The sequence below is a fragment of the Acanthaster planci genome, linkage group LG12, assembly GCF_054643075.1.
Source record: "Acanthaster planci isolate LZ-2023a linkage group LG12, COTS_SCS, whole genome shotgun sequence".
In the NCBI taxonomy this organism is placed as follows: Eukaryota; Metazoa; Echinodermata; class Asteroidea; order Valvatida; family Acanthasteridae; genus Acanthaster; species Acanthaster planci.
The window spans coordinates 6977043-7003888 of NC_141788.1; the positions used below are offsets into that span (position 1 = coordinate 6977043).

General features: G+C 43.4%; 4 protein-coding genes across 6 annotated transcripts; 1 reads left to right on the forward strand and 3 right to left on the reverse strand.

The window, feature by feature from the left end:
* Window positions 1-71: 71 nt before the first annotated feature.
* On the reverse strand, window positions 72-5482 carry LOC110977699 (hydroxylysine kinase-like). The gene is made up of 4 exons (XM_022232037.2): window positions 2723-5482; window positions 1144-1283; window positions 790-976; window positions 72-606 (listed from the first exon to the last, which is right to left on the reverse strand). Exons 1-4 carry the CDS (start codon window positions 3093-3095, stop codon window positions 110-112), a joined length of 1197 nt encoding a protein of 398 aa, XP_022087729.2. The 5' UTR covers window positions 3096-5482; the 3' UTR covers window positions 72-109.
* A 151-nt stretch (window positions 5483-5633) lies between these two features.
* LOC110977696 (carbohydrate sulfotransferase 1-like) lies at window positions 5634-11888 on the reverse strand. Of its 3 annotated transcripts, none has more exons than XM_087144194.1 (3): window positions 11736-11888; window positions 9944-10151; window positions 5634-7467 (listed from the first exon to the last, which is right to left on the reverse strand). In XM_087144194.1, exon 3 carries the CDS (start codon window positions 7452-7454, stop codon window positions 6144-6146), a length of 1311 nt encoding a protein of 436 aa, XP_087000320.1. In that variant the 5' UTR covers window positions 7455-7467; window positions 9944-10151; window positions 11736-11888; the 3' UTR covers window positions 5634-6143. The 3 variants fall into 3 exon arrangements, with proteins under 3 accessions (XP_087000320.1, XP_022087726.2, XP_022087727.2); XM_022232034.2 differs by having other exon boundaries at window positions 9944-10437; XM_022232035.2 differs by having other exon boundaries at window positions 9940-10437.
* LOC110977704 (WD repeat-containing protein 70-like) lies at window positions 11562-22711 on the forward strand. Its single transcript, XM_087144193.1, has 17 exons — window positions 11562-11670; window positions 13006-13131; window positions 13783-13983; window positions 14341-14480; window positions 15291-15350; window positions 15684-15817; window positions 16133-16286; window positions 16698-16774; window positions 17080-17257; window positions 17446-17545; window positions 17665-17749; window positions 18154-18292; window positions 18879-18979; window positions 19577-19656; window positions 20106-20225; window positions 20597-20759; window positions 21657-22711. Exons 1-17 carry the CDS (start codon window positions 11622-11624, stop codon window positions 21769-21771), a joined length of 2022 nt encoding a protein of 673 aa, XP_087000319.1. The 5' UTR covers window positions 11562-11621; the 3' UTR covers window positions 21772-22711.
* LOC110977698 (alpha-1,3/1,6-mannosyltransferase ALG2-like) lies at window positions 22593-26158 on the reverse strand. Its single transcript, XM_022232036.2, has 5 exons — window positions 25820-26158; window positions 25310-25519; window positions 24881-25025; window positions 23835-24032; window positions 22593-23466 (listed from the first exon to the last, which is right to left on the reverse strand). The coding sequence occupies exons 1-5, from the start codon at window positions 25961-25963 to the stop codon at window positions 22955-22957; spliced, it is 1209 nt and encodes a 402-aa protein (XP_022087728.2). The 5' UTR covers window positions 25964-26158; the 3' UTR covers window positions 22593-22954.
* Between the last annotated feature and the right edge of the window lie 688 nt (window positions 26159-26846).

Consider the following 26846-nt stretch of genomic DNA (forward strand, 5'->3'; position numbering starts at 1 on the left):
TTTTTTTGTTAAAATAATTACACCCGGTGAATGTGATGACCTAAAAGTTTTCCTTAACATTTATCTACTCGGACAACCATCCCCAAAACAAAAATCCGGTGAAATTGTGTCAGTGTCGGTTGATGGATAATTCTTCCCATAATGCTTCCACCTTTTGCTGTGGCGTTTCCCAAAATTCCTTCAGCATTTCCCAGCCTCCAGCTCGCTCAAAGCGCATGATGTATTCGTTTGACTGGTTTGATTGGCGGAAATCATCCAGCGACAAGACCAATATCTGGACCAGACGGGCTGCCGTAGACACATACAGGGACTGCCACTCCATACGGGTTAGCTGCACCACGGAGGTGTAACCAGCGAGGAAATGACCGCCGGCCACCAGCGGCTGCTTGTCTTTACAGCCGAGCATTATGTCCATCAGGCTTCCCGCCACGTCGTACACCAGACACTCAAGTGCCATGTCATTGAAGTCGATGATACCACTGACAATGTGGCTCACCGATTGGTGGATGGTTGGCTTGACGTCATTCGTGCCGAGCTTTTCGTTGATCGGTCCCAAACTGGGCTGGGCCAGAATATTTCCTCGATTCATGTCTGTGTGGATTAAACCTGCCAGATAACGTGCAATAAAACCGTTTACTTTGAAGTCAAAAGTTATGTTGAGTAAAAAGTGCTTGAGAACGTAAGCTCGGAATAGTCAAGGATGCGTCACATGACGCAATCTATTAATGCAAAGTATTTTAAGCTGGGCTAATCCAAGCGCTCAGAAAAGAAAACGATTTTTTGCTTTACCTTTTCGCATTGTCTTTTCCATTGGCTTGACTTCTCGCAAGAACCTGTCCAGCACAGACCCCGCTAAAGAGCGTTGCTCAGCATCCGGCACGCCGTCGATGAACCGCTTAACTTCAGCAACGCTGGTCAGGCACCACTTACAAGTGTTAGCGCGCTCCTTGAGACGATCAACCGGACCTTTGTATTCCTGCAACTCCAAACGGGGGTAGTTTAGCTGAATTCGTTTACAGTGGACATGGGAGGAGCTAACAGTAAATTTTCAAGAGGAAAAATTGCTCTTGGAATATCGATGCAACTACTGCAGTGTTTTGAAAGTCAACGCAAGCCCGTCCAACTCTTTCCCGGTGGTCTTACCAGCAGCTTCTTGTTGAGGCTTGCTACAGCTCTCCCAACGCCGTACAGGTCTTGGTTGGTCAGCTCGACGTCAGACAAGACCGTTCCTGGGACGTACGACAGGAGAAGAATCAGGAACAATCCTTGCGCGCCGTCCGATTCTGTGTCAGTCAGATAGTAGAGAAAATGCAAGGTCTTAGTCCCAATCTGACCTGATTCCCAATTAATAACCTGTATACCATACTGGTAATCAGTGGTTGAAATTAAATTTGCTAGCTTTGCTTAGCGGAACCCTAAACTGTCCTACCAACTGTCATCTGAACTCATTTCAGTTGAAGAGTCGCCACAACTCCATGTTTTGTGGCTCACTCAACGAACATGCCTCACGTGTATTCATGACCGAGGTGCGCGTCCCGGTAAGCCTGTATCGTGGATTTACGGGTATTGACGTCGGCACATGATTGTTAGGCCAAAGTTTGAACAAATGTAGCCAGAAATAAATGCACACAGGCACCGAGGTCATCCATTGATATTTGCATAGCCACCATATTGTGGGACTGTAGAGAGGGCTTCAGGTAACACCATGAGGGTATAGATCTCTTCTAGAAGAGGTATGGTTCTGATAAAAACCGGTGAGTGTGTAGATAAAATACCTCTTCCAGAAAGATATTTATCTGCAAAGCCCCGTCTTCAATCTACCATGCAAAGCTTCGAGTCTTAATTGGTGTGTGTCATTGTTCACCCGGGAAAAAACCAGAGTGGACGTTTTGTGAACACATTTCACAAGACGATTCTATTATGTTTGTTACAGTTGACAAGATAACAAAACTTCCAGTGAGGCTTAGAAAATGTCTACCCCGCACAGGTGGGTGCGTTTGTAGTGGGGTATAAAATTGTCGCGGTAAGAGTTCCACATATGGACATCAATTATTTTCTCTTGCAGTTGTTTATCCAGCAGAAATTGATAATATGCCCCCAAAATTAAATTTGGCTGTGAAAATATTGAATCATTTACTTGGAAAACATATTTCTTTTCTTACTAGGCCCATAAGGTTTGTACACCGGTGTCAAGTGACATCCATGTCACTAGTCTGTCCATTTCGCCCCTGTTGAGTGATTTTCGCTACCCTTATTTACGGCTTTTGTATTTCAATCAAATGGTGTTCTAATCCCCCCTGACTTGCATTACACCCATCCAACCTGTAGCGCGTTGGTGTCTTGTTGGCCTCGATTGAGTCAAAACGGAATGGAAGCAGTCAACCACGAACAAATTCTTCACAAAGCGATGAACTGATTAAAGCTATTTTCGATTGTCACTGGCTCTCTTTTGGACTCCGTGTGTGTATATAATATACCTCCCCAACTATTCTTCCCGCCGGTTAATTACAACACTGGTTTCTGCATATGCAGCAAGGTATGAGACGGAGAGAACCCCCCCCTGCTTTGTGTTGGTCATTGTCTCGCAGGAATCTGGGGAATTCCTTTCAGACATCTTGGGGGGGTGTTAAGTAACAATAGTCTGGAATGTGTATAGGGATTGGACATGTTGGGGGGGGTACCCCTCGGTCTCATTTCTTGCTGGGTATAGGTTTCTACTCACTGCGATGGAATCTCTGGAGGCTGAGGTATCCGCCTTGCAGATTCTTCAGAGGCATCGGGTACGCGACCCCATCCTCTCCCTGCAGAGAGCAGAGTACACGGACGATCTCCTGGTAGCACCCTGCTTGCTGCTCCGACTCATCCCCGTTGATTACCTTCAGAACAAACTTGCCACAATCCTTTCCCCCTCTGCCGTCTTCTCCTAGGACTCTCACGTAAAAGTTTTGGTCGTAGTAGCTCGGCAGTTCACGGAGTCTCTTCGCCTCTATCCCGTACAATCTCCCGAGCAGGTCGCCGGCCATGTTGTGGGACAAAAATGGCTTGCTGACGAAGTTTCCAGCATTACTGTCACAGTTGATAGCAGAGTGGTACATAGTCGGTTTCTAGTGCTGACGGAAACAAAAGTAAAGTAATGTCCGTACGAGAAAGGTCAGCTCACACTGGGCATGCCACATCGGCATTCAGACCAACTTCCGCGTGTAACGAAAACGTTAGGGTGTGGTGTACCGTGAACGGATCGTTTCTTTATGTTTTATGCACACTGGCCGGGTTGGTTGTGCATAATACATTTACTACCGCCGCACCGTGTGGGTTCAGTCCCTACTACTACGAGGTTCCCTTCTCTTCATTCATCAAGGTTACAGTTATAGAAGCACACTGCTGTTCGAGAGCAACCAATATGACATCGCTATCATGCAGCCAATAGTGCAAGCCCATGTGCATTTACGTGTAATTTGAGTAACGCTTAAGGTCAGCTACATACAATGTAGATCACTCGTCAACAAGGGTTGGTGTTCGTGGGGTTCAGTAGCTGAACGACATATGTAATTTTCAAGTTGATTCAAAAGTGCCTGCCTACAAAAAAACCCTGATTTCTGTATGGGGTGCACAATAGGGGGCCACACGGATAAAAGTAAGGGCCCTGTCACACCTTGACGATTTAGCCAGCGTCTGCCGACGTATGAAAAATTTGGTAAATACGCTGGCATACGCTGAATTATCGATTTGTGTCCAATTTGGGCATATACTTTTTTTATAGCGCATTCATAACGATTTGGACGAATACATAACGTATTAGTCACTTATACAGAACGTTTGGATAACTTTAATAGATAACTTGTAACGGTTAGAGACACATTCAGTAAGTTCTGTGGTCGTCCAGAACACGTCAAATACGTACATCAATATGGGTTGGAGATAAGTTTCAAAGCACGTTACTCACATAGGTTAGAAATAAGTTTTGGTTTGTCATCCTTAATTAAGTAATATGCAGGAAAAGTCATCTGGGGATACGTATAAACACGAACTTCATTGACTCATTTCCGTTAATGATTCCGAAAGCTCTTCCTGTTTCACTCCACTGAGTTCCCTGTGCTGACGTTAAAACGAGATGGTACAATGTTGCAAAGATTTACCTACCTGCAGTCGATGGATTAAGTCCAGATTCCGTTGAGTTGACTTGACGCAGCGCTTGTCAGCAAAGATTAGATAAAATATTAGAATCTTTCGTAAAAGTAGATTATTGCCTTTAGTATATTTCCTTATAGGTTAAAAACATATGTAAAATAGTTTGAGCTGTTTTATGTTTTAGCTTTTACCGCCAGTCTCTTTAATTCCGTAAAGTTTATTTGCTCACGAGACCGCCGAATTGTACTGTCCTTCATGTATTTTAGATTTTTTCAAGTTGAAGAGATGGGTCAAATTTTGGCAGGATATTTCTCTTTTAGGTCAGGTAATTTTTCAGTTTCTATAAATTGATAAGCTAGCAAATATTTTCCACAGGCCTTTTCCGAGTTGGATATTTAAAGAAGTAACTGAACGGAAAACTGTTACAAATTCTTATTTTTTTCCTGCCCAAGGGTTCTGAAAGCGCGCCATCAGGGGTCACGTTCAGGCTCTATTGCAGCGCAAAAGCGAGCTTGCTGCGAGTGAGCATATGCTCACGAATAATTGATGTCAGTGGCTGTGTACGCAGCGCCCCCAGTTGGCGGACTGTGTGAGCATGCAGGGGAGGGATGATCGCAATGCGGCATAATGGAAGGACGTTTGTGTGAGTCGCTGCTCTGCGTCTTGAGTGAACGTGTACCAACCGGTGCTTAACTGAACGATAGGGGATCGGAAGCTGGAGACGCACTGGGGACCTACTGGTTACTTCCCAGAGGGAATTTTGATGGTGTGCTGGCTTGGGATCTCTGGAGTTCTTGTAGTTTGCGCTGTAGGCCAGGAGTTCTTGTTGTGCTTTACGGTCTTTATACCTTCTTAGAAGGTGCCGTATTTTGATCATTTATTCAATTAAGGAGTTTCTTATCAATTAGGAGGAAATCTAAAACGTTGTGATTCTCATTTGAAACCGATGAATAAAGCTGACAGTGTCCATTACTTTCCCGTCAGTCAGTCATGAAGGGAGACTGAGCGCTGCGAGCATCACGTGTTTGCAGCATAAGGCACTCCACCACCTAGACGAACTCACCACCTAGGTTTACCTGGCTAACTGCTCGTCTTGGCTCACCTGAGGGGTTGGTCAGGAGGCCGGGACGACCTTTGGCGAAAGTTGGTTGGCGCTGCACTTAATTTATACCTATGATATACTTTTCCAAAAACTCGGTTTACATGTTTAATTTTAGCGTTCGTTGTACACGGAATGTTTTGTCGCACATACTTGATAGAAACCAACAGTCCCAGTGCTAGGTGGTATCATTTCGAAGTCCTTATGTGTGAAAGATCGTGTAAAGGAATCTTGAAAGATCCAGCATAGTAGTCGCGGTGAGTTAGGGAGGCTATTTACGCCAAAGGCCATTAGCCCAAAACGTGTGGAAACTTTCACAAATTCTTAAAGTTCATCTCGCGTTGCAGGTGGATTAAACTTCAAGATTTTCCAGGCTTCCACGTGACCTTTCCATATTTCTCATAAGTACTTTCGTAGTTCGTAAGAATACTTAATTTTAATAAATTTTACGTAAAATTTAACTGTTTGGATTGTAATCAATTCAAAGACATTTTTCAAAAGAGGATTGTGTAATAATGTGTGACAAACGTGTTCGTTTAAAGCTTAGATTGCTTTGCGAGATTTTATCTTTAGATATAATTTATAAAGATGTCCCTTTTCAATTCTTTGATTCTCGTGGGGTTTTTTTTACCTTGAAGTAAGGTATCTGTCGTCTGAAAACGGGGGGGGGAATTTTTTTCCATTCCTTAAAAATTCTTGAGATTATAATCTTTAAACTTTTTTTCTTGGTAGGAAATTTTGCACAGGGTCAGCGGCATACTGTTTTGCCCTCCTCGGTCGGAACCAAAAAATAAAGTTCGGTCGGAAATGAGAACAATAAAATAAACTACGGAGGCTTCTGTAGAATACAAAACGACACATTTGTAAGGTTTTTGGTATTAGTTCCGGTTTGTTCTATGAATTTGGAAAGACTAGTTCAACTTGAGGGAAGGTCTACAACCAAACTGTTGCTGTTGTCAAGTAATTCCTGCTTTGACTTGACTTCCTTGTAACCAAGCCTTCTGAGTGTCTCTCCACAGAACTCTTGCATCCTGAGCACAACCTGGATCGGTACATGATGCCTCCAAGCTTCGGGGACCTGGGATGCATTTTTGGTCAAGATGTAGGGTGTGTCATGACTTTTGAAGCTCGGTTGGACATTTCTCTGGGTATTATCCTGGATCCATTTAAGAACCTTTTGAGGAAGTCGACCTAGCCCAACAAACTCGTAAATTTCCCTAGCAAGTTCTCGAGGTTCGTATGCGATATCCTCGTACCTGATCAGTTTGTACCTTCCGCGCAGCCAGGCTGGCATGCTACCGGCGAAGTCCAGGTTTCGATTGATGCGCTTGCACAGGTACGAGATGTCGGCATCAAGGGACTTTCCAAGTTCCAGCGACACGTTGGCTCTCCGGATGCGACTTTTAGAGTGGTGGGTTGCGCGGGGATCGCGCACAAGGTGCAGAACCTTCAAGTTGATGTCAGGATCACAGGCCATTTCCTCAAGCGACGATATGTTGTATAGCCGGATCAATTTGACCGCTTGATGTTGCTTCTTTTGACAGGCTTGCATGAGGGGTGTCGTTTCCAAGGGAGGACAGTACCTCATCGCATTGTCAGTCAGCGGTCGGTGATATCGCAGAGTGATATTACACAGCGGAGGTTCAACGAGCACTTGACTGCTTCTTCGATGAAGCGGCTCTCGGTTGTAAAACTCATCCAAATACGGTGTCCTGAGAAACTGGCACTTGAGCAAGCGGCGAAGGTATTGGATTCTGTCTGGGTAGAACTCTCTCTTCCATTCTGTCAGTTTCAACGGCTCAAACTGGAAGAACACTTTAGGGTTTTGATTGAAAAATTGGCCCAGGAAGGATGAACCTGAGCGTCGATTGGTCACAATCACCACGTGTATCTTATCGGTGCGTTTAGTTGTCACCTCGCGTTGCCGTGATCGTTTCTGGTTCACAAGGCCGGCTGGACATCTGCAAGTGTCTTGAGATTTGGCGCCGAGGGGTTCCTCGCCGGGGACGGTTTTGACCAATCTGCTGTGGGGCTCCCTCGATAACACATGGTCGTCATCAACTGCCACGCCGATGAGGGGTGGCTGCATGCCTCTTTTAGAGCCAGACACGCATTCTCCAGACTTGATGACAATCATAAGGTTGCTTGAAGTGAAGCTGCATACCATCAGCCCCAGAAGCGACAAGATACCGATGATGACAACATGTTTCCGCCTACGAATACCCATTCTTCTTACAATGCTGCCAAATGAAAAAGAACAAACGTCAAAGCAGCTAGATTAATTAAGCAGATTCGTTCATTTCTCTTTTTCGTTGTACCCTGAAACTGAAACACACCTTTAATTTGCCATCAAAGTTGTTATTCGTCAATTTCTATTACGGGCGTTTCACAATAGTGCGCCTCTAAGAGTTTGCAACGCGTTGACCAATCACAGTGCGCGAAATCTGTCGACCTAATAATCTGTCGCGCATTGTCATTGGTTAACGCGTTGCAAACTCTTGGAGGCGCACTGTTGTGAATCGCCCATATTCTTGTAGTCCGTAAGAAAGAAACGGTGGAGAAACAAGGGGAGGGGGGCCTTTAGAGGGTTTTGCTGCCATCTTGCCGGCCTATGCTTGTGCTCCACAAAGGAGGTTTCCCTTTGAAACAAAAGAACTGCCTTACCGACTACCACGTAAAGCCTTTTTTCCCAGTAAGCAAAATTGATGACAGATTCAAATGCTAAGAAGATACAACTTCTAATGCGCCAAAAAATGACGAGACACTGGTGTACCCACAAACATCCCTCTTGAGGCATAAGACATTACTGCACTGGAAGGCATTTAATGTTGTTGTTTGTTGTTGTTTTAATGGCGCTTCAGCAACTTAGGCTATTTGCACCAATAACTGTACGTTTATTCGTACACTTTATTAAACAGCATCACATTACGGAGTTCAGAAGAAGGTCCAGTTTTAGAGGCAGGAGGAAACCGGAGTACCCGGAGAAAACCTGCGAGAGCGAGTATGGACTGGAAACCAAATGCACTTAAGCCTGGGCCAAGCCGGGACTCGAACCCGGGTCTCATTGGTGCAAAGCGAGGAAAAAACCGCTACGCTAACACGCTAACACGCTAACCCGCTCCCCCTAGGCATTTAACAACGCTGTTATCCCCTTTATACCCAGCAAGAAATGAGACCGAGGGGTACCCCCCCCCAACATGTCCAATCCCTATACACAATTCAGACTATTGTTACATAACATCCCCAAAGATGTCTGAAAGATTCCTGCGAGACAATGACCAACACAAAGCAGGGGGGGGGTTCTCTCCGTCTCATACCTTGCTGCATGTGATCCCTTTCGCTACAGAGGACAGCTACTACCGCACTGTTGTGTGAGGATTAGCTGGTTGTTCAGTGGGGCCTGCTCTGGATATATAAAGCCCTCCATTCAGGGCATACCACAGCCCAGCAGTCGCAGTTCAAATAATCCCGTCGAATCAAAGAATCTCCATATTTTGAGTCGTTTCTCCGACTTAAACCACGTCCCTCTCCACTATTATTGTGTACATTGTACAAAGAACAAAGCTTTATGAGAGCCGTGAGATGAACCATTATTTGTGCAGCCTTGATAGCTATGTACATGTACATTTGCATGTACGTAAATTCATTCACAAGCACACATATTTTACACGAAGATGTCGACGCCCTCAGTGTTTCGCACAGCACACACATGGGTTTATATCTATATGTTAGTTGCGAAAATTGGCCCTATGCTAAATTTAAGTTAGCAAAGGCTATCGATATGACTGTACGGAGCTGGGGACCTTTTTACACCATCAAGAAATTGCAAGTTTCGCGAGTTACGTTTACAACCTTGAAAGTATATGTTTATGTTTCGAAATCCCTCAGTCAACAAAGGAAATTCTTTCGTTTGGAAAATGCATGCATTTGGAATATCATCTCATTCATCTGGGAAGTATCATACCTTCATTTCTAAACGATTAATCTGTTTTACAAAATTAAACATGAATTGTGCTTGTTGAAGTCGTTTTAAAAATTGTTAAACAGAGAAAGAGTTAAAACTTAAGTTTAACCGAAAGTAAAGTGGCTAAATGTGAATTTAAAATAAATACACAAAGAAAAATAATAAAAAATAATAAAAATTATACGTAACCATTAGAATGTAAATATAAATTAATTACAGTGGGGAGAAAAGATAAAATAAAACTAAAAACGGAAGGGGTATGTAAAAATGAAGAAGACACATTGAAGACACGATACAGTGCAACGTAAGGAGCCTTTCGCTTTGACTGAAAATCGCTAATCTCAACAGAAAATGTTACCGCGTTAAATGAAAAAAAATGTGAGTGTTAACCGTATTGAACGTCTAAAACAATCTGCTTTATTTTGGAGAGCATTTCTCACCGTGTTTGACGTTGTAATTGAATATCCAAGTGCTTTGTCTGTGTCTTTCAAGTCAAGTTTGATCTATCAGTTTTGGAAGAATGTCCAAACTGTACATTCTTAAAAACTACATTCCTAATGTACAGTTCACTGTACATTCTTAATTTCTTTTGCATATTCGACACTTTACTGAATAGGGTGACGCCACAAGAGTGGTTTAACACTCGGTGAACAGTTCTTTTGCTTGATTTTTAGGTCAATCTACCGGAAAAAGAGACACCTCCCAAGGATTGTATAGAAGGTGAGTCTGTATACTCACATATACTGACCTACCTGATGTGCCAGCTCAGAAAGTGCTTCACTCGTGGGGAAGATTTCCGACGGCTTGCAATCAACGATGCCCAGCAGGCCGACCGCCCAATTTCACAGACGAAGATCCTTCATCTACCTCCTGTGGGTCGGATGCACAATCGTCAGCCATCCATGCCACGAAGTAGACTTAAGCAGCTTAATGACGAATGTGTGCCGTCTCCACGAAGTTCTGTTTATAGAGGTACATAGCAACAACTTTCGGCATCATCCATTTCTGGAAGACACTCGCCCATTACACGTACATATGACATTCATGACAGGGCTAGGCCGGCGGGGTGAGGTAGGGGTGTCGATCAAATATTCACTTGATTCCCCTGCGGCCTCTGCATGCTCTGCGCGAATCCTTTTTGTTCACTCATCTTGTGCCAGCAAAATACATGTGCAAACTGCCAGAGAACGTCTGGGGCGAAATCATACGCCCTCAATCCTTTGGCAACGTCCCCGCACTCGTCTCCCTGTTTGATAGAAATGGTCGTGTTTGTTCACTTTTTGTGTGTTAAAGATGTTTAGCTCAGATGAAAGCCATAGATGTTTAGCGTAGTGATTATAGGACGCAAGCTTGCCTGGAGAAAGTGCATGAATGCTTGCCCGAAAATTAAATCCTGCAAGGAAAAACTGCCCCAGACCTAAAGTGATGTCGATTCAGGAATGAAAATGCATCTTGAGTTATGCAAAATGAATTTTGTAAAAACAGATGACAAGACACATCCTAAATCCAAATTATTTACTCAGAATTTGAATAACTTACTCCATTTCACGTGTTAACAATAATACTTTGTAAGTCCAGCAATATATCTGTACATGTATGTCATAAAGGTCTGCCAATAAGCACATTTTAGATGTTATATTGAATATTTATATTTTCCATGTTTATACATTGTTTAATCCTCCTCTTAAAAATTGATTTTAAATAACTGCATTTGTCCAAACTTCTTACTGTTTTTATGTTACATCGCTGTGTGTAATGTCTTATTTTTTTGCTGTTGAACGTACATGTTCTTATCTAAAAATACTTGTCACTGAGGGCCTCCATGAAAAGCAGTGCTGTGCACTGATGGAGTTTACCCTCATTAAAGAAGACTGAAATAAAGACCATTTTTCGGAAATAAACGTGAAAAATGACACTACAGCTTTCCTGTTGTAGAAAAAATGTCAAGAATCTCTTGACTCGGCCGTTACGAACCTACAACACTGCACGCGTACTCAATTCTTGAAAAAAAAATACTGCGTTGGATTTTTCTTTAAGGTGAAAATATTCCACATCCCCCTCCAAAAACATGGTAGTGAAAGAAACATTAAAACTCTGGACAATCAACTAAACACGTTAAATTTTACCAGAATTTTATCAGTTACTATTTATAGGCTTGGAGGTTAATTGTTTGCCAGAGAGATGCACCAAAGGGCTGGTAAGACCAAAGCCTGCCAAATTTAACTGAAAGTGTTCCGAAGAAATATGTTAACTCGTAATCCAAGCTAATGACTCAAGATCGGCTCAAGGTGGCTGACACCGCACCCCCCCTATCAGCAAATTCAGGGTCCCGCCCACCATTTTTGGTCCATCGAAATTCTGAAGTTGCGTGCCGGGAAATTTCTCCTTCTGGCGCATGGTTTAAATGATATCAACAAACCCGTAGCCAAAATGGCGGACTCCGATGACGACTTGGAAGAAATGCGACTACTTCGCAATTGTACGTTGTTTATAGCACTCTTTAATTTCCTTTGTGGCATTGAAAACGTTTCCAGAGATACTTACGTGTAACTTTGTGATCTGGTGATAGGAGTTCGGGCGTTTGTTATGCGCGCATTCAAAAATCTGCTCATATCATTTTTAGTTTACCAGTATGACCAGACCAGCACCAGCTTTCCTAACTTTTGCTTGGCCTGCTACTTTTCTATTGCTATACTACTTACTAGGCCCATACGCCCAACCAGTCGAAACAGTTTAACCTGCATTACCTGCCCTGTCGGGCACCCACTTAGCTACTTAGCCTAACTCAACTACTCATAGTCTTTTGCTTCTGTTTAGTATTTTTCTGATAATGCCTGTACGTTATCAGTGATTGACCTTTAGTCTGTAGTTTTTAGGCTGCATTGCATGTTAGTCATCCATGCTGTCACGTCATTAATTAGACATTGGGAGAGAGTTCCATACAGGCAACACTCGATATCTCCGTACATAAACCTATGAGACCTGCCTGAAGAAAACCTGTGTAATTTCTAAGTAAATGTTTGGGAAGTTTCCCAGCTTAATTTCACTTTTTCATGTTTTTAGGATGTGTTATCACTTTGTGACAGCTTCACCATTTTAAGGGAAAAGTAGCGTTGTCCGTAGCCTGTATGGAACTCTTTTCAAACACTGAAACAAACACACTGTCATCGTGGTCATGAATCACTTCCAGCTATAACCCTGGCCAAACGTCGTTAGGCCCCCATCCCCAGGCCCCCTCTCAATGTTGGGGTCTCACTGCGCCATCTGCACTCCAACTAGAAATGGCAACATTGACCTGGGGAGTGGGGCTATTGTATGACACATGTTTCAACAATTTTGTCCAGGATTGTAAGTAGGTACGGCTAGCCCTAGACCCATAAACAAGGCCCTATACATACTCCTTATTGACAAAGGAGTTGGCCCTGTTTACAGGTCTCAGCTATCCCATGGAAGTTTCAACTGATAATGGAGATATCCAGGACTATACTGTAGGCTTACAACATGGCAAGACCATCATGACTATGAGCCTAAAGCGGTCTCACTACCGCCAACACATCGTCAACACGCACATCACACCCTCAACACTTTTGAAAGACGCGGTACAGCCCAAGTTCTGTTAGAAGGCAGAATGGCAGACAACGGCTACGCTGCTCAGAGATAAATGTTTTCATATGAACATTCTCCATTTTCAAAATTAGAATGTAACCTGGAATGTCCTTGTTTTGTCGAAGTCTAAGTTAAATGCCTGAAAGCTGTGTGGAGAATGTCTCCATAATTGCGCCTTAAAATTGTGTCCAAATGTCTGAACTTTAAGGTGCGAGGGGACGTGGGGGTGGAGACATTTCAGCCAGCATGAGGGTGGATCACGAAGATGACTCTGAGGAAAGATCTGCCAAACTGGAGGATGACATGGCCAAAGTTATGGGCTTCTCGGGGTTTGGTAAGTGCACCATGTTGGTTGATACAGTAAATCTGACCACAGCCTGAGGCGCTAGAGGGCAGCTTGGCTTGTTGAATTGTTTTACCTCAGCCTTAAAGATATTAAAGCTTTCTGGGCCTATGTTAATGAAATGATACGTGTAACAGTTAAAACCAGCTGAGGCAGCGATAAAACTGCCTATTTCCTGAAGGCAAAACTTATCACAAATTAGCCCCAGAGATCAACTCTCTGTCATTATAAGTAGCAAATTTGACAACACACAATTTTGGCATTGTCGATATTTGTTAAATCCTAATTTCAAGGTAATTCTTTACGAGGATTCTCCCCAAGTCTTGCGAAAAATCCTCCACTGTGCAGAAAACCAACTGTACCTCCCTGGCACTGTCAACTTGTAATGTACATCAAGCCCCACGCAAATCGATGGCATGTCTGAATTGTTTGGCTCTGGCTTAGAATTACACACAGCCCTATGGGTAGTGGCTACCGCCACTATCATAGACTTGTATTGGATTTCAAGCCTCGGCCAAATATTTGGGCCTAGCATAATAGTGGACAGGCTCATTCTGCCCTCAATCCTGCTTTTACTTCCTCCAGGGAGGTACACTTCAAATATTTAGTCATAGTTTGTACAATTTGTTTGTAAACACCAAGGTAAAAAAGCCAGGACATTTGACGTGAGTGCGATGTTTGAACAGACACGGCGAACAGCTCAACAGTTGACAGCCAAGAAACCAGAGGGCACTCTACAACCGGCAAAGCCGTCTGGGAAAAGAGCAGAAAGGGCCGACAGCCACAAAAGCAGCGACAGCGATGATTCTGAAGATTCCAGTGATAGTGATACAGAAATGATCGGTAAACCAAAAAAAATGCAACAAACCTTTCAGGTTTTTGTCTAATCCCAAACATCCAGGATATCCAAAGGTGTACAGTTTAAAAAAAAACTTGCCGGGTTTGTCCATGAAATATTGTATGCAATCCTAAAAGTTGCAAGAATGCATACAGTGAGAGCTTTGATACTTTGAAAGTATTCCAGTTGGGGTTGTAAAGGTCCAACAGTTCCGGAAAGGGTAATCTCAAGAGAGAGCTCTTTGAAAGTTTGATCATTAAACTTGGATGGTAAAATCTCTCTCTTCAGAGCAGGGCAGCAAAACATTCCTTGCATGTGGAGGAAGTGTTTCTTGAGACATGTTTGGTTTCTCGATCACTCAGGTCCACCTATGCCACCAGGGTTTCAAGCCCCAACGACCTCCAAAACATCCTCGTCAAAGGCGAATGAAGTGAGCCAGGCTGATGATGAATCAGATGTTGATGATGATGAGATTGACGATAATCAAGAGGAAGAAGATGATGTAAGAACATTGTCCCTGCTAAATTCCGCTGTTATCAATTTCTATTTTTTGGATGAAGCTTGGATTTTTTGGTTGGAAAAATCAAATATATGATATTTTAACCACTTGGCACTGGGGTTTCCGGTACAGGACTCATATTCTTTATACGCATGGCCGGTGTCTCTGAAATCGGACAAGGGAACTGGGCCTTGCAACAAAAGACCGTACTCGGAACAAAAGTCCAGGCTGCTGGGCATTACCAACATTTTTTCACGTTTTCTAGCCTTGTTTTAGGGGTTTTAGTGTGAGCAGATTACCATTGGGGGACAAAAACGCTCCACCACCGCTGCATGCTAATCTGGCTCCTATTGAAAAGAGGTCAGCAGCCCACTGTGCCAGTTTCGTGAACAAAAGAAAATTATGTAACACCGCAAAATCTGGGCTCTTTTTACAAGGCAGCAGGCCTGGCTAAAATAATCCAGTGTCAATAGATGTTGTCTGTCAGATTAGAGTAGAAACCAGACAGTCCTTCGTGTGGGTGTAAGTGAAGATAGGAATTTTTAAAGGATTTTGAAAACAGAAGAAAATGATAATCATCCCGTCCCAGCATCATCACTTTGATAACTGCCACCGGCACGAAGTGGTTAAAGCAGTTTTCCCTGACAAGTTTTGAATGATATCAAGTTCAAATCCCACTCCCCTTTCCTTTTGATTACTTCATTTTTATATTTTTCAGTGGTCAATGTTAACATTTCGTTCGCGACATATCTTCCTGCTGCTTTACATTACATAAAAATGGAACGTTGAAGTGGCATTAAGATTTTTTTGCAGAGCCTTGTCAGCAAGATACCGGCCTCTCATGAAATTGTACTAAACCATGGACCTAAGACGGTGAGTTTTGACCTCAATTTCCATTTGATTCTTCTGCATCTTTGTCACTCTTTTAATTAACTTTCCCATTTCAAAAATTTAAGATTTAACCTTTGAATTTTCTTTGTTCATTGACATCCAACAAAAAATTATATGACATGAAAAACACTCAGTAAAGTTTTCTTTTTTTATTTCAAATTGTAATTCCTTTTTGATCGCTAGTCATGTTAATAAAGGAGAGTTGTCCTTCGTGCTCTACATTGACAGTAACATTTGGAATTTTCACCTCTCGAGGTACCGCACACATGGGTATATTGATTAATTCCTGCCTCACGTCTCAACTGATCCATGCAGGTCTCGGCCATCAGCTTGGACCCGTCGGGTTCACGGTTAGTGACAGGCGGCTATGACTATGAGATGAAAATGTGGGACTTTGCGGCCATGGACTCATCGCTGCATTCATTCCGGTCGCTGCAACCGTGTGAAAGGTCAGTATGCCAGCCTGTGCTCGCACTAGGCCTGACGGTGTCGCTGCCTCTATTCTGTCTGATCTGGAGCCTGATGCTTGAAGATATCTTGATACACAGACAGCCTTCCAGTCCAGTCAGTTTCCCAGCGGGCAAAGTTTCAAGAGTAAATACGTGGTTAAAAAAAGGAAAGGTTTTGCTGAATTCTCATATGCTGCGTAGTTAGGTTAGCTATGCTTTGTGAAATGTGCTGTCTACCGCTCGCTGTAGTTGCAACTTACTTTTACTACTGGCTGGGTCACGATGTGAAACTGCCTCTCGTTTCTTCTTTTGCAGTCATCAGATTAAGACATTGCAGTACAGCATCACAGGCGACTGCATTCTTGTAGCAGCTGCCAAGGCGCAGGCTAAGGTCATCGACCGCGACGGCTTTGAGGTCATGGAGTGTGCCAAAGGTGACCAGTACATAGTGGACATGGCCAAGACCAAGGTATGCCCACTAAGATCCAAAGCACCGGTATGTAGCCGTGGAACCAAAGCCTTACTCCACTTGGCAACTGTGCAGGGACACAATGACTCATTCTTTGTAATGAAGGCTTCCAAGGAACAACTTGCCCTTTATACAGTAATAGTGATGTCTCTACCTTCCCCCATCCTGGAAAATCCTTGCAAGTCTTGTGGAGTTTGAAGGATTTTGGAGGGTCTGGGGTTTAAGAAGTAGAAACTGTTTTGTGAGTTTCTGAGGCAAAGACATTTTCATCTTCTCACCTGATCAACCTGCCGTTGACTGCCAACAATTCATTTGTTATAGTATTCTGATCATGTTCTTTGGAGATCTCACATGAGAAGCCTTCGCATCCAATTTGAGTAATTTTTGTCAGGTTTTTACTTCTCTCTTCAGGGTCATGTGGCTGCCCTGAATGGGGCTTGCTGGAACCCAAAAGTCAAAGAGGAATTCATCACTTGCTCAGATGACGGGTAAGAACTGCTTGTTAAACAGCGAACACTGAGTCTAACACTACGAATAGAGGGTTTTCATGGCTGCCATCTTGCAGGCCATTGCTTTTGTTCCATAGGGTATGCACAAAGGAGTTTTCCCTGTGGATCAAGAGAACTACCTCACAAGGTGGCTGCCACGCAAAGCCTGTATTCACCAGACAGACTGAACTGATTCAGAGCAGAGTTGATTAATCAAGTTCTCTCCCGTTGTGGTCCTTTCTAAAACCCATGAAGTCTCCTTGTAACGTACTACAAAAGATTGTTGTGTCGCTTCCATTGGTCAGGACGGTTAGAATATGGGATTTCAACCAGCCCAAACGCCAGAAGGAGGTCATTAAGTTCCGGTCGGTTGGTGGCCGTAAGACGGTGCCTACATGCTGCACCTTCAGCCGCGACGCCAAGCTGATCGCAGCCCCATGCCAGGATGGCAGTCTGCAGCTCTGGGATGTCAAAAAACCATTCGTGAGTCTGCCAAAAACTCAGCACAGTGTCAGGAAGCAGCACAGGCCTTTTAAATTGTAAAAAAACAAATACCTCTTTAAAAAATGTAAATCCAGAAATTTGTTAACACCATAGAGAGGTAGAGTACGGTATGTGTGGAGAGGATCTCCAATATCCCGTCATTTTATTCCACTTTTTTTGTTTTTAAGATAAGACCAACGTACCACCAGAAGACAGCCCATGCTGTTGGCAGTGACAGCACCTGCATGACGTTTTCCTACGACAACAGGGTCTTTGCCACACGAGGAGGTAAACAAAAGATTTGACAACATGAAGAATAGTCACCTCTCACTTTTCCCAAAAGAAAGAAATAAATGAAAGTTACTGTCAATATCCATCACGGACTTGTCTGGTTCCTCACATCCTAGGGGACGATACCCTGAAGTTGTGGGACTTACGTAACTTTAAGAGACCGATAAACGTCACAACTGGACTCACAAACTATTTCTCAGGGTAAGAATGCACAACTGTTCTTGTGTCTTGATTTATATATATCACTTTGTTACAAAGACGCTTTGTATTTCCTACTTCCATCATTATTTAATGAGGGATTGAAGCTTTTGATCTGGTATTACCCCTGATAGTCAGACTGTTACTATCTTCAGGAGGCTTCTCAACTCCCCGTAGGCTGTGTGCAACCCTGAAAGCCATTTTGGGGATTGAGTCAATTAATATTAACCAACAGAAACAGTCTCTGCCCTCATGGGCTTTTGTTTGCTTCCAGCTGGGCTGAAACAATTTCGGTAAAGTCTCCTACTTAGGGACACAGGATTCTTATGCTGCTTGCAAACCTATGTTAGACCCATTACCAAGTTATCCTTTGCCCACACCCACAATCCTCCCCTCTTCCCCAGCAGGGTAGACTGCCTGTTCAGCCCAGACGACAAGATGATAGTCACGTGCACCTCTGTCAAGAAAGGGGAAGGGGAGGGTAAACTGGTCTTTCTGGACCGAGAAACTTTCGACACTGTCGCTGAGATTCCGTGTGGCGATGCGGTAGGTCTTTAGAAGTAATCTTTCATTTTCATAGCCTTGGGCGGGAGACTTGTTTTATGGGACACACCCGCTTCATTACTGCAGGGGTACAGGTTTATATTCCCCACTTTTGCTAACTTGAGTTAAGTTTAACACTTGCCAACAATTGCTGACACTTTTGTTAGTCTTAAGACTATCACAATACTCTACAAGACCAACACAAGACCTCCAGTCTGCATTCAAGTCACAAGCTCTTCAAATGATCTGCAGCAAAAGCATTCCTTTGTCATTGTTCACCCTGTTGCATGTGACTGGTCTTCTGTCGGGTCCTGTGTTTGGTCTTGCGTTTGGTCTTGTGTTTGGTCTTGTGTCTGGTCTTGGGTCTGGTCTTGGGTGTGGTCTTGTGTCTGGCTTTGTGTCTGGTCTTGTGTCTAGTCTTGGGTCTGGTCTTGTGTCTGGCTTTGTGTCTGGTCATGTGTCTGGTTTTGAATCTGGTTTTTGTGTCTTGTCTCTGTGTCTGGCTTTGTGTCTGGTCTTCCGTCTGGTCTTGCGATGGTCCCGACCACAGCACTGACAGCTAATCATTATTTTAATGTTGACATTGCAGGGCGTAGCTAGGTGCTTGTGGCATCCAAAGCTGAATCAGATCATTGTCGGTTGTGGCAACGGAGACGCCAAGATCTTCTATGACCCAAACAAGAGTCACAGGTAGGGGTTGGAAACAGACTGAGACCTTGCCAAAAACATCTGTGAAAATAAAAAATCAGACAAACTTTACTATGTTGCCGTTAAAGTCCTTTAAAATTCCCACCCAGCAGTGCCAAGTCTGAATGGTTTACCAGCTCTGCTCAGTTTTTAAAACACTTTTTTCAGCCTTTTACACCAGAGAGACTGGCCAAGCAATTTGAGTTTGAAGCATGAAACTAGACTAACACAAGTTCAGCTTTTCAAAGACATGGATCTTTCAGTAGTCTGATGACCTTACCTGTGAAGAGAATATTTAGCTCTTATATCGAAGTCAAGTATCATGTCATTTATCAGCCTACATAGCTCACTGAAGCCACCGGTGGCCATCTTACTGGGCCAAATACAAACGTGATCATTGGTTAACAATGGTTAGCAAGCCTTTGTATTACCTTTGTGTTTGGCATGGTAACATGGCCACGGGTGGCTTCAGTGAGCTATGTAGGCTGATAAATGACACAGCAAATCTAGTCTTTTTGTATGATGTCCGTGTTTGACAACCAGAATCCTTACTGGCCCTTTTGCCCATGTTCTTTTACATGTGTTATTTCTTACTCGCAGGGGTGCTAAGCTGTGTGTGGTGAAGAAGAAGAGGAAAGCCAAGGAACCAGACATAGTCAGAAATGACCACGTCATCACACGTAGGTTTACAATCTAGCTTAATACCGGCATTGTTTTACATTCTGTTTTCGGTAATCATCGCCAAAACTTTAAACTTCCAGCTTGCTTTGTGCTACTTTTTGACTGAAAAAATTGAAGCTTTAAAAGATCATAATTGTTTCTTTGTCATTATTTCCTCTAACCCTGATAACCCCAAACGAACCCCCCCCCCATCGGCAAAAACAGCCTGGAAAAATATCAAGCTAAGTATCTGAGTTTTCGCCTAACCCTGATAGTGGATGTTTGTACATAAATGTTTAATATGAAATTTTAATGTAAATTTCGTATTTTTGCGAACAAGGATGGTGGACTTCTATGAAAGCTAAGGAGAGTGGAAGTTGAACGATGAATGTGAATCTCCAAGTGCTGAAGTTTGCATCATATGCTTCGCTTGCTTGGCAGTGATACCCTACTCATCGTTTTCTTTCAGCTCACATGCTTCGCATGTACCGTAAAGACCAACCCAAGCTGCTGATGTCATACAAACAGTCGCAGAAGGACCGACAAGACCCTCTCAAGTCGCACCGACCAGACCTACCCATCACCTCAGGTGAGCAAAGCCCCCAAAGGAACCCTCCACTCCCCGTATCGGCAACAACAACCAAGAAATATGTCAAGCTAAGCATCCGAGTTTCCAAGGGTTTTTCATGGATATTTGTTGTATCTCAAAACACACCCCCTACCCCTCTTTACTTTTCTTGTCTTGCTAACAATACAAACAAGGGCTATTTTCAAGTATCTTTCTCATATTTTTCACTCTCAACATGTTTCAACCCACACATCTCTCAAGAGATGTAAATGAATTCTTGTTGGACCTTACATCAGAACCCTTCACAGTCTTGCCCACATAAAAATATCTCACAGTCGACTTGCAGACACCTGACTTTTCTGGTGTCTCTTTCTCTTACTTTGTCTATTCAGGTCGTGGGGGCCGGGTAGGCTCTGGTGGAGCTAGCCTGTCATCCTACGTGGCCAAGGTCATCGCCGTCAACAAGAAAGATGACAGCAACCCCAGAGAAGCCATACTACGCCATGCCAAGGACGCCTCGTCCAATCCGTATTGGATTGCCCCCGCATATTCCCAGTGAGTTTGTTGTCAGCACATTCATTTTTTTTTACCTGTTATTCAAGGATTTCCCTACAGCATGGCGCAAGTTCGATCAAGAACCACTAGTTAACTAGTGGTTGGTTCGTGACATACCTAGCGCATGTGCGGTGAAGTTGAATTGGGAACAACCGTTGTCAGGCTGACGGAGAGAAAGGGAGGCCGAAGGAAGGGTAAAATAGCAAAAGATTACAGTTAAAATGGTTGTTCACTTGTGACATACTGGTTTTCTGGCATTTTTCTTATAAATGGTCTTCTTTGCACTGTGCTATTAAAACCGGCAACCAACGCGGCAATCAACCTCATTAGGCTGGTCGCAAATAGTTGACTAGACTAGTCAAACCATCATCAACTAGCACGTGTTCGATCGGAGTCAGTCAAATTGTGGTTAACTATGGTCCTTGATCCAACTTGTCCATGCTTGGTTAGTGTCCCTTTGCACCTGTGATACCACATTGCACCTGTGATACCACATTGCACCTGTGTTACCACATTGCACCTGTGATACCACATTGCACCTGTGATACCACATTGCACCTGTGATACCACATTGCACCTGTGATACCACATTGCACCTGTGATACCACATTGCACCTACATGCCACTCTCATGCAAAGATCTTGCCTATTTTGTGCACATTCAGTTGAAAATCCACAGCATGTAAAGCCACGGCAGAATTTTATGGCTGTGGCTGGAAACAACACATGCATCCATGGAAGCCTTCAGCTAGCGGTTTCATGGAGCTCCCATAGACTCACCTGTCATATCTCCTTAGTATACTGTCGTTGCATCAAAGCCTGTATCGTTCCCTCTCTTGACTAACGGTGAACTTAAACCCAGCAATTTACCAGCGGTTACTTATCTTTGCTCTTTCAGGACACAGCCCAAAGCCATCTTCCAGGAGGAGTCGGACGAGGAGGAGGAGGACAACACGGACGTGCCTCATTGGGCCAAGAAGCAGAAGCTAGACTCAGACAAGACAGACTCATGAGAAGGGATTAGAGACGACTGAGAAAGTCAGTGTCGAGGACGGCAAAAGAAAATGTCTGAGATACCTGCACAGGAGCCTTTCCCATAGACATCTTGGTGCAAGTAAATTGTACCTAGTTATGTGACATTTGATTTGTCAGGTGCTCACGGCAGCTTGGTGAAGCCATCCTGAGACTGGTGACCTGACCTTGTGTAAGGACTGGAAATGGTGTCACTTATCATACAATTTCATTGGCTATGAGCTGTAAGCATTCCTCCTTCCCAGGAGTCTGATTGGCTGTGAGGGCTGATGCTGCACACATTACACGGGTGTGAATATGTAAATTATCTTGAAGGTTGACACAAGTAGAAGTTTTCTGTAACTGGACAAACAAGTCTTTAACTTTCATCTAGTGGATGATGATCTGAATTGTTGACAATTTATTGAGTGTGAATCTGTCCATCATTTGACCCATTTTGAAAATAAGGAACTGGGAAAATCTTGGAAAATACCAAGGACGGAAATGTAACAAGCCCCATCTCCCCTCAGCTCTTACCATCAACAGACCTTAATCATGATGCTTCCATGTCTGTCTTGTTCCCTGTAGCAATAGTACTACAACTTCACATATTAGTAAAAGGGAACAGACTAGTTTTCCTTCCAGCCTCAGTTTGGTTTACATTGCTTTGAATGGTAGAAAAGCAAGATGGCTGCCCCATGATGTAGGTCTGTGTGCAGATCTTGTATAGCTCTGAATAGACCAAGAACTTACTCCACACCCTCAGGCCACTGGCAAGCTTGAAGAATTAAGCATACTTCAGAAAGGACAGGCATTGAATTCATTCTCAGCCATTTTTTTTAGTACTCTTTAATTGTTCCAATTTGAATTTTTCATTTAACTTAGGCAATAGGCAAACATCTCTCTTGCAAATAATAAAGCTAATTCCAGTTGGCATGTTGATTTTCTTTCCTCGGTAGTTCCTGCAAAGCACTGTGATGCTAGTAACACATTGTTTACAGATTTAGAGCTGCAAACCTGAATGAGTTTAAATTGAGGATTGTGACAAAGTTTATCCAAAGCTGATTTCATAATTCAGCAAGTGAAATGCCAACAATCCTGACAGAGCTCATTTTCAAATGGTACTGCTAAGGTCACCAAATACCTTGATGTACATTAAGGAGTGGAGCCAATTGTTCATAACGGCTATAATTTGCGAAGCTTTCTAACAATTCTGTCCAGCTTATTGCCAAATGCCTTAAAGGAAAAGTTACTGACAACCCTAGCACGGCCAGCCTTGCCAAACTTCTTGGTCAGATCCTTCTTGGTGACGAACTCCTTCATGGCCAGTGCAAAGGTCTCTGGGTCGGGCTTGCACAAAAACCCTGTCTGTTTGTCCACAATGGTCTCCAGCGGTCCGCCGCTGTTGACTGCCACAACGGGCCGGCTTGCGTACATGGCTTCAATGGGCACGATGCCAAAGTGCTCATTGCTAGGGGTGTAGAGCAGGCAAGCACAGCTACTGAGGAGGCTCAGCTTCTCAGTGTCACTGAAGGACCGCTTGAAGGTGACAAGATCATCCAGGTGGAGCCTGTCTGCTAGCTGGCGTAACTCCAAGTAGTGCTCGCGATTCTCTGTTACGCGTTCATCATAACCTCCAGCCATGACCAGATGCACACGCTTTCTATCCTCATGAGGTAGTTTTTCAAGTAACTTTCCTGTCATGAGTTGGCAAAGTATCACATTTTCAGCTTTTTCAAAGTAACTGCAGAATTCATGGACAAATATGCTTGAGTCATTCGTCACATTTCACCGAAGTTCAGCTATTGTATTTTCTAAGGAAGGAATTATGGGAAAACCTGATCCATAGAAAAATTTTTCTGAAAAAAAAAATGGGGGGAAAAAAGTTGTCTGAGCTTCTTTGTTGTAATTTGTTGTTTATGTCTTCATCATTCTTGTCCAAGATTGATTTTTCATCAAATATTGTTTCAAGAGAACCTTTTAAAACATTGATTTCATTTTATTTGACTGGAAGGAATTTTTTTTTTGGAGTCGAAGAGGGATGTTTGGGCTTTGACTAACTTACCGAGAGCCTCAATGGCCAATCCCAAGTTTTTCTTCCTTTCAAAGCGATTGATGGACAAGAAGAGAATGTCAATGTTTGGGGGCAGGAGATCCTTGGGGGCTTCTACTGGGCTGTCAAAGGCAGAGAAATTGAGGGATGGGTAGAGGACATCAGGCTGGATGTGACCCAACGATGGGAATGTCTTGGCAAATGTCTTGGCTGTGGGGTCGGATGAGAAAAAAACACATCACAGTGAAATTAACTGTTTCAATGGAAATCTCTGCCAAGTTAATTCCTTTCTAAAAACAGCTTCACCTTTGCCAGGAGATCATGCATATTCATGACAAACCATAATGAAATGACCTACGGTCAAATTGCATATGAATTTGGGCCTTCAATATGGTGTTCTCCTGTTGTTAGGCTAAATCACGATCAAACCTTAATGTTGCAGGTAACAGATGCCTCAGAATTTAACAGATTTCTAGCTTTTCAGAAGGTTAGGTTTTCAAGGAATGATATAATGTAGGAACTTCTCTTTAAAATCCAAATTGAAACTTTCAACTCAGCCTGTGAAATACTTCAGATCTTGTCTACACATCATGGAACACAAGGAGAATCTCAATTGGTAAAAGAATTAAAACAAGTCTTGTTTTGCTTTCCACTGAAATGCCAATTTCTCCCACAACCCCGGCTACTAGGCCTGTGATTACGAATCCCACAAGATCATTAACCACTTCCTGCCAGGGAGCCCGGTTTCGGGCACCGTGTGTTTATACGCATGACCAGGGTCTCCGAAATCTGACAAAGGGAACTTGGCCTTGTAACAAAAGACTGTTCTCAGAACAAAAGACCAGGCTGCTGGGCATTTCCAACATTTTTCCACTCTCAATAGTGGAGATAATCCAGCCTTGTTTTGAAACAGACAGTAGCTCATGTGGGTGTAAATGTCCATTAATTGAAATGATGAATTTTTGAAGATATTTTGAAAACTGAAAATCTTGAAAAAGTCCTGATTATGTGCGCTGCATTTTTCAAACCACCCGGCAGCAAGTGGTCAATCTTCACACCTGTGAAGCTGCTGTTGACCAGGACACAGTGAGCCATTCCTGTTGTCCTCTCCTCCAGCCAGTCGATGGGTGCGCGATACAGACGCTTCAGGAAGGTCAAGCGTTGGGTCAAGAGCTGGTCTGGGAAGTGACAGTAGAACAAAACCTGCCAGAACAAAGAAATAATAAATCAAAATATCTCTCCAATTTGAGGTGGTAAATAGGGGAGGAAATGACAGACATGAGGGTTTTCATCTTTTAATCAACAGGAAGAATGCGACACATGCAATGACATGTCAGCAAACGGAAAGCGATAACGTGCTAAAAAGTAACTTTAGAAGGGAAAATATTGAACAATTTACAAAAAAACACTTCAAATTTTCAGATCAGTGTAATTGAGTTTGTTCACAGGGTTTCAAGTCACATCTGGATATGGCACAACTTCCCTGCCTTTGATTTTCTTCTCATCTTCAGGAAAGGAATGCATGCTGAGATCTGGTCGCAGAAGACAACATCATACTGCTGCCCGCTGAAAAGCACTAGGTAGAGAGCGACGTATATCATCCTGATGTAGGCACACAGGGCATAGCATCGACCACAGAAACTCCTCGGTAACCAGTCACCCACAGCTGTGACATCCAATGTGCCATCACTGGTTTCCTGCAAATTGGTCAATTAAGTTAGCATACGCTCAATTTACTGTGACCACAAGCAGACAGTATGCAGCGCCCCAATCTGACATTGTCCAAAATACACATGCAGAGAGGAACGTCTCCTCCATATTTTCAAACAGAATTTCACATTTGGCTGTCCTAAATTAAGTTTTTTGGGTCATTATTACAACAACAGTGGTGTCAGAAATTGAGAAAACTGCAGGATAACATGTGCAGCATTGTGGATAGAAAGTGAAGATTCATTCTGTTTTTGCCTGATTGTGCCCCTTATGAATCAACATCCAACCTTGAAGCAATGTCCAGGATCGTGATGGGCCGTGAACAACTTGACCGAGTGTCCCCGGGCCTGCAAAGCGAGAGCCGCATCCACCACCAGTCGCTCTGCTCCGCCGATTCCCAAGTCAGGGTGAACAAAAACAACCTTCACCATCGCGTTTACAACGACTGCATTAGTGTTAAGACGATTTGATTACTAAACCAAGTCTAATGATCACGAGCTTTTTGATGAATGGCGTCTGCAGGAGCTGAAAACAGCGAGTTATCCAAACAAAACTGATTGCATCACCTCGAATCGGAAGCTTAGTTTCCAAGACTGCAGGCAATATTACAGCGCAGCGTGCATATATTCACGCTGCAGCATAGCTGACGACTTCGTGTCAAAGTTCACTGTGAGTTGTAGCGCCCTCTTTTGACCAAACTAAGTACATTGTACACACAAGGCGCCAAATAAAAAGCTAAAGGCAGACGGCCAGACCAACATAATAACAGTACTTGTCGGTAGAATTTATGTTCAATTTTGGAAGAAAGCAGAGAGCTAGAAAAACGTGAAAGGTGTACGGAAATCGGTTTCAGGGCTTTCCCCCTTACACTCTCTTAACAAAATGAATACAGTCTTTCTCAGTTTTGGGTACTTTTCATAAGTGAATTCATTTTCCCCCCTGGATCAACGCATGCGGTATTTTTGTACTGTATATAAAATAAAGTTGTGTGGTGGGTCCCATCGTTGCAAATAAAAATAGACACCTAAACTCCCAGTGTTACTTCGGCCCAAACAACAAACAACTAAACCGACAAGGTGGCCGACTGGCCCGCACTTAGTCTATGAACAAGTGAAAGTTGTCTGAGGCCACTTTCCTATTCAAATCGTGTCTTTGACCTGCAAACAAAACGGGACACCTCCAAAACCATGCCTCAACTTATCGCATACAATCAGGGGTCAACAGAGCCGCTACATTGGCATGATAATGAATTCATTGAGACCAAGCAGACTGTTCATGCTACATCCATTAGTAGGCCTGGACACGGTTGGACGC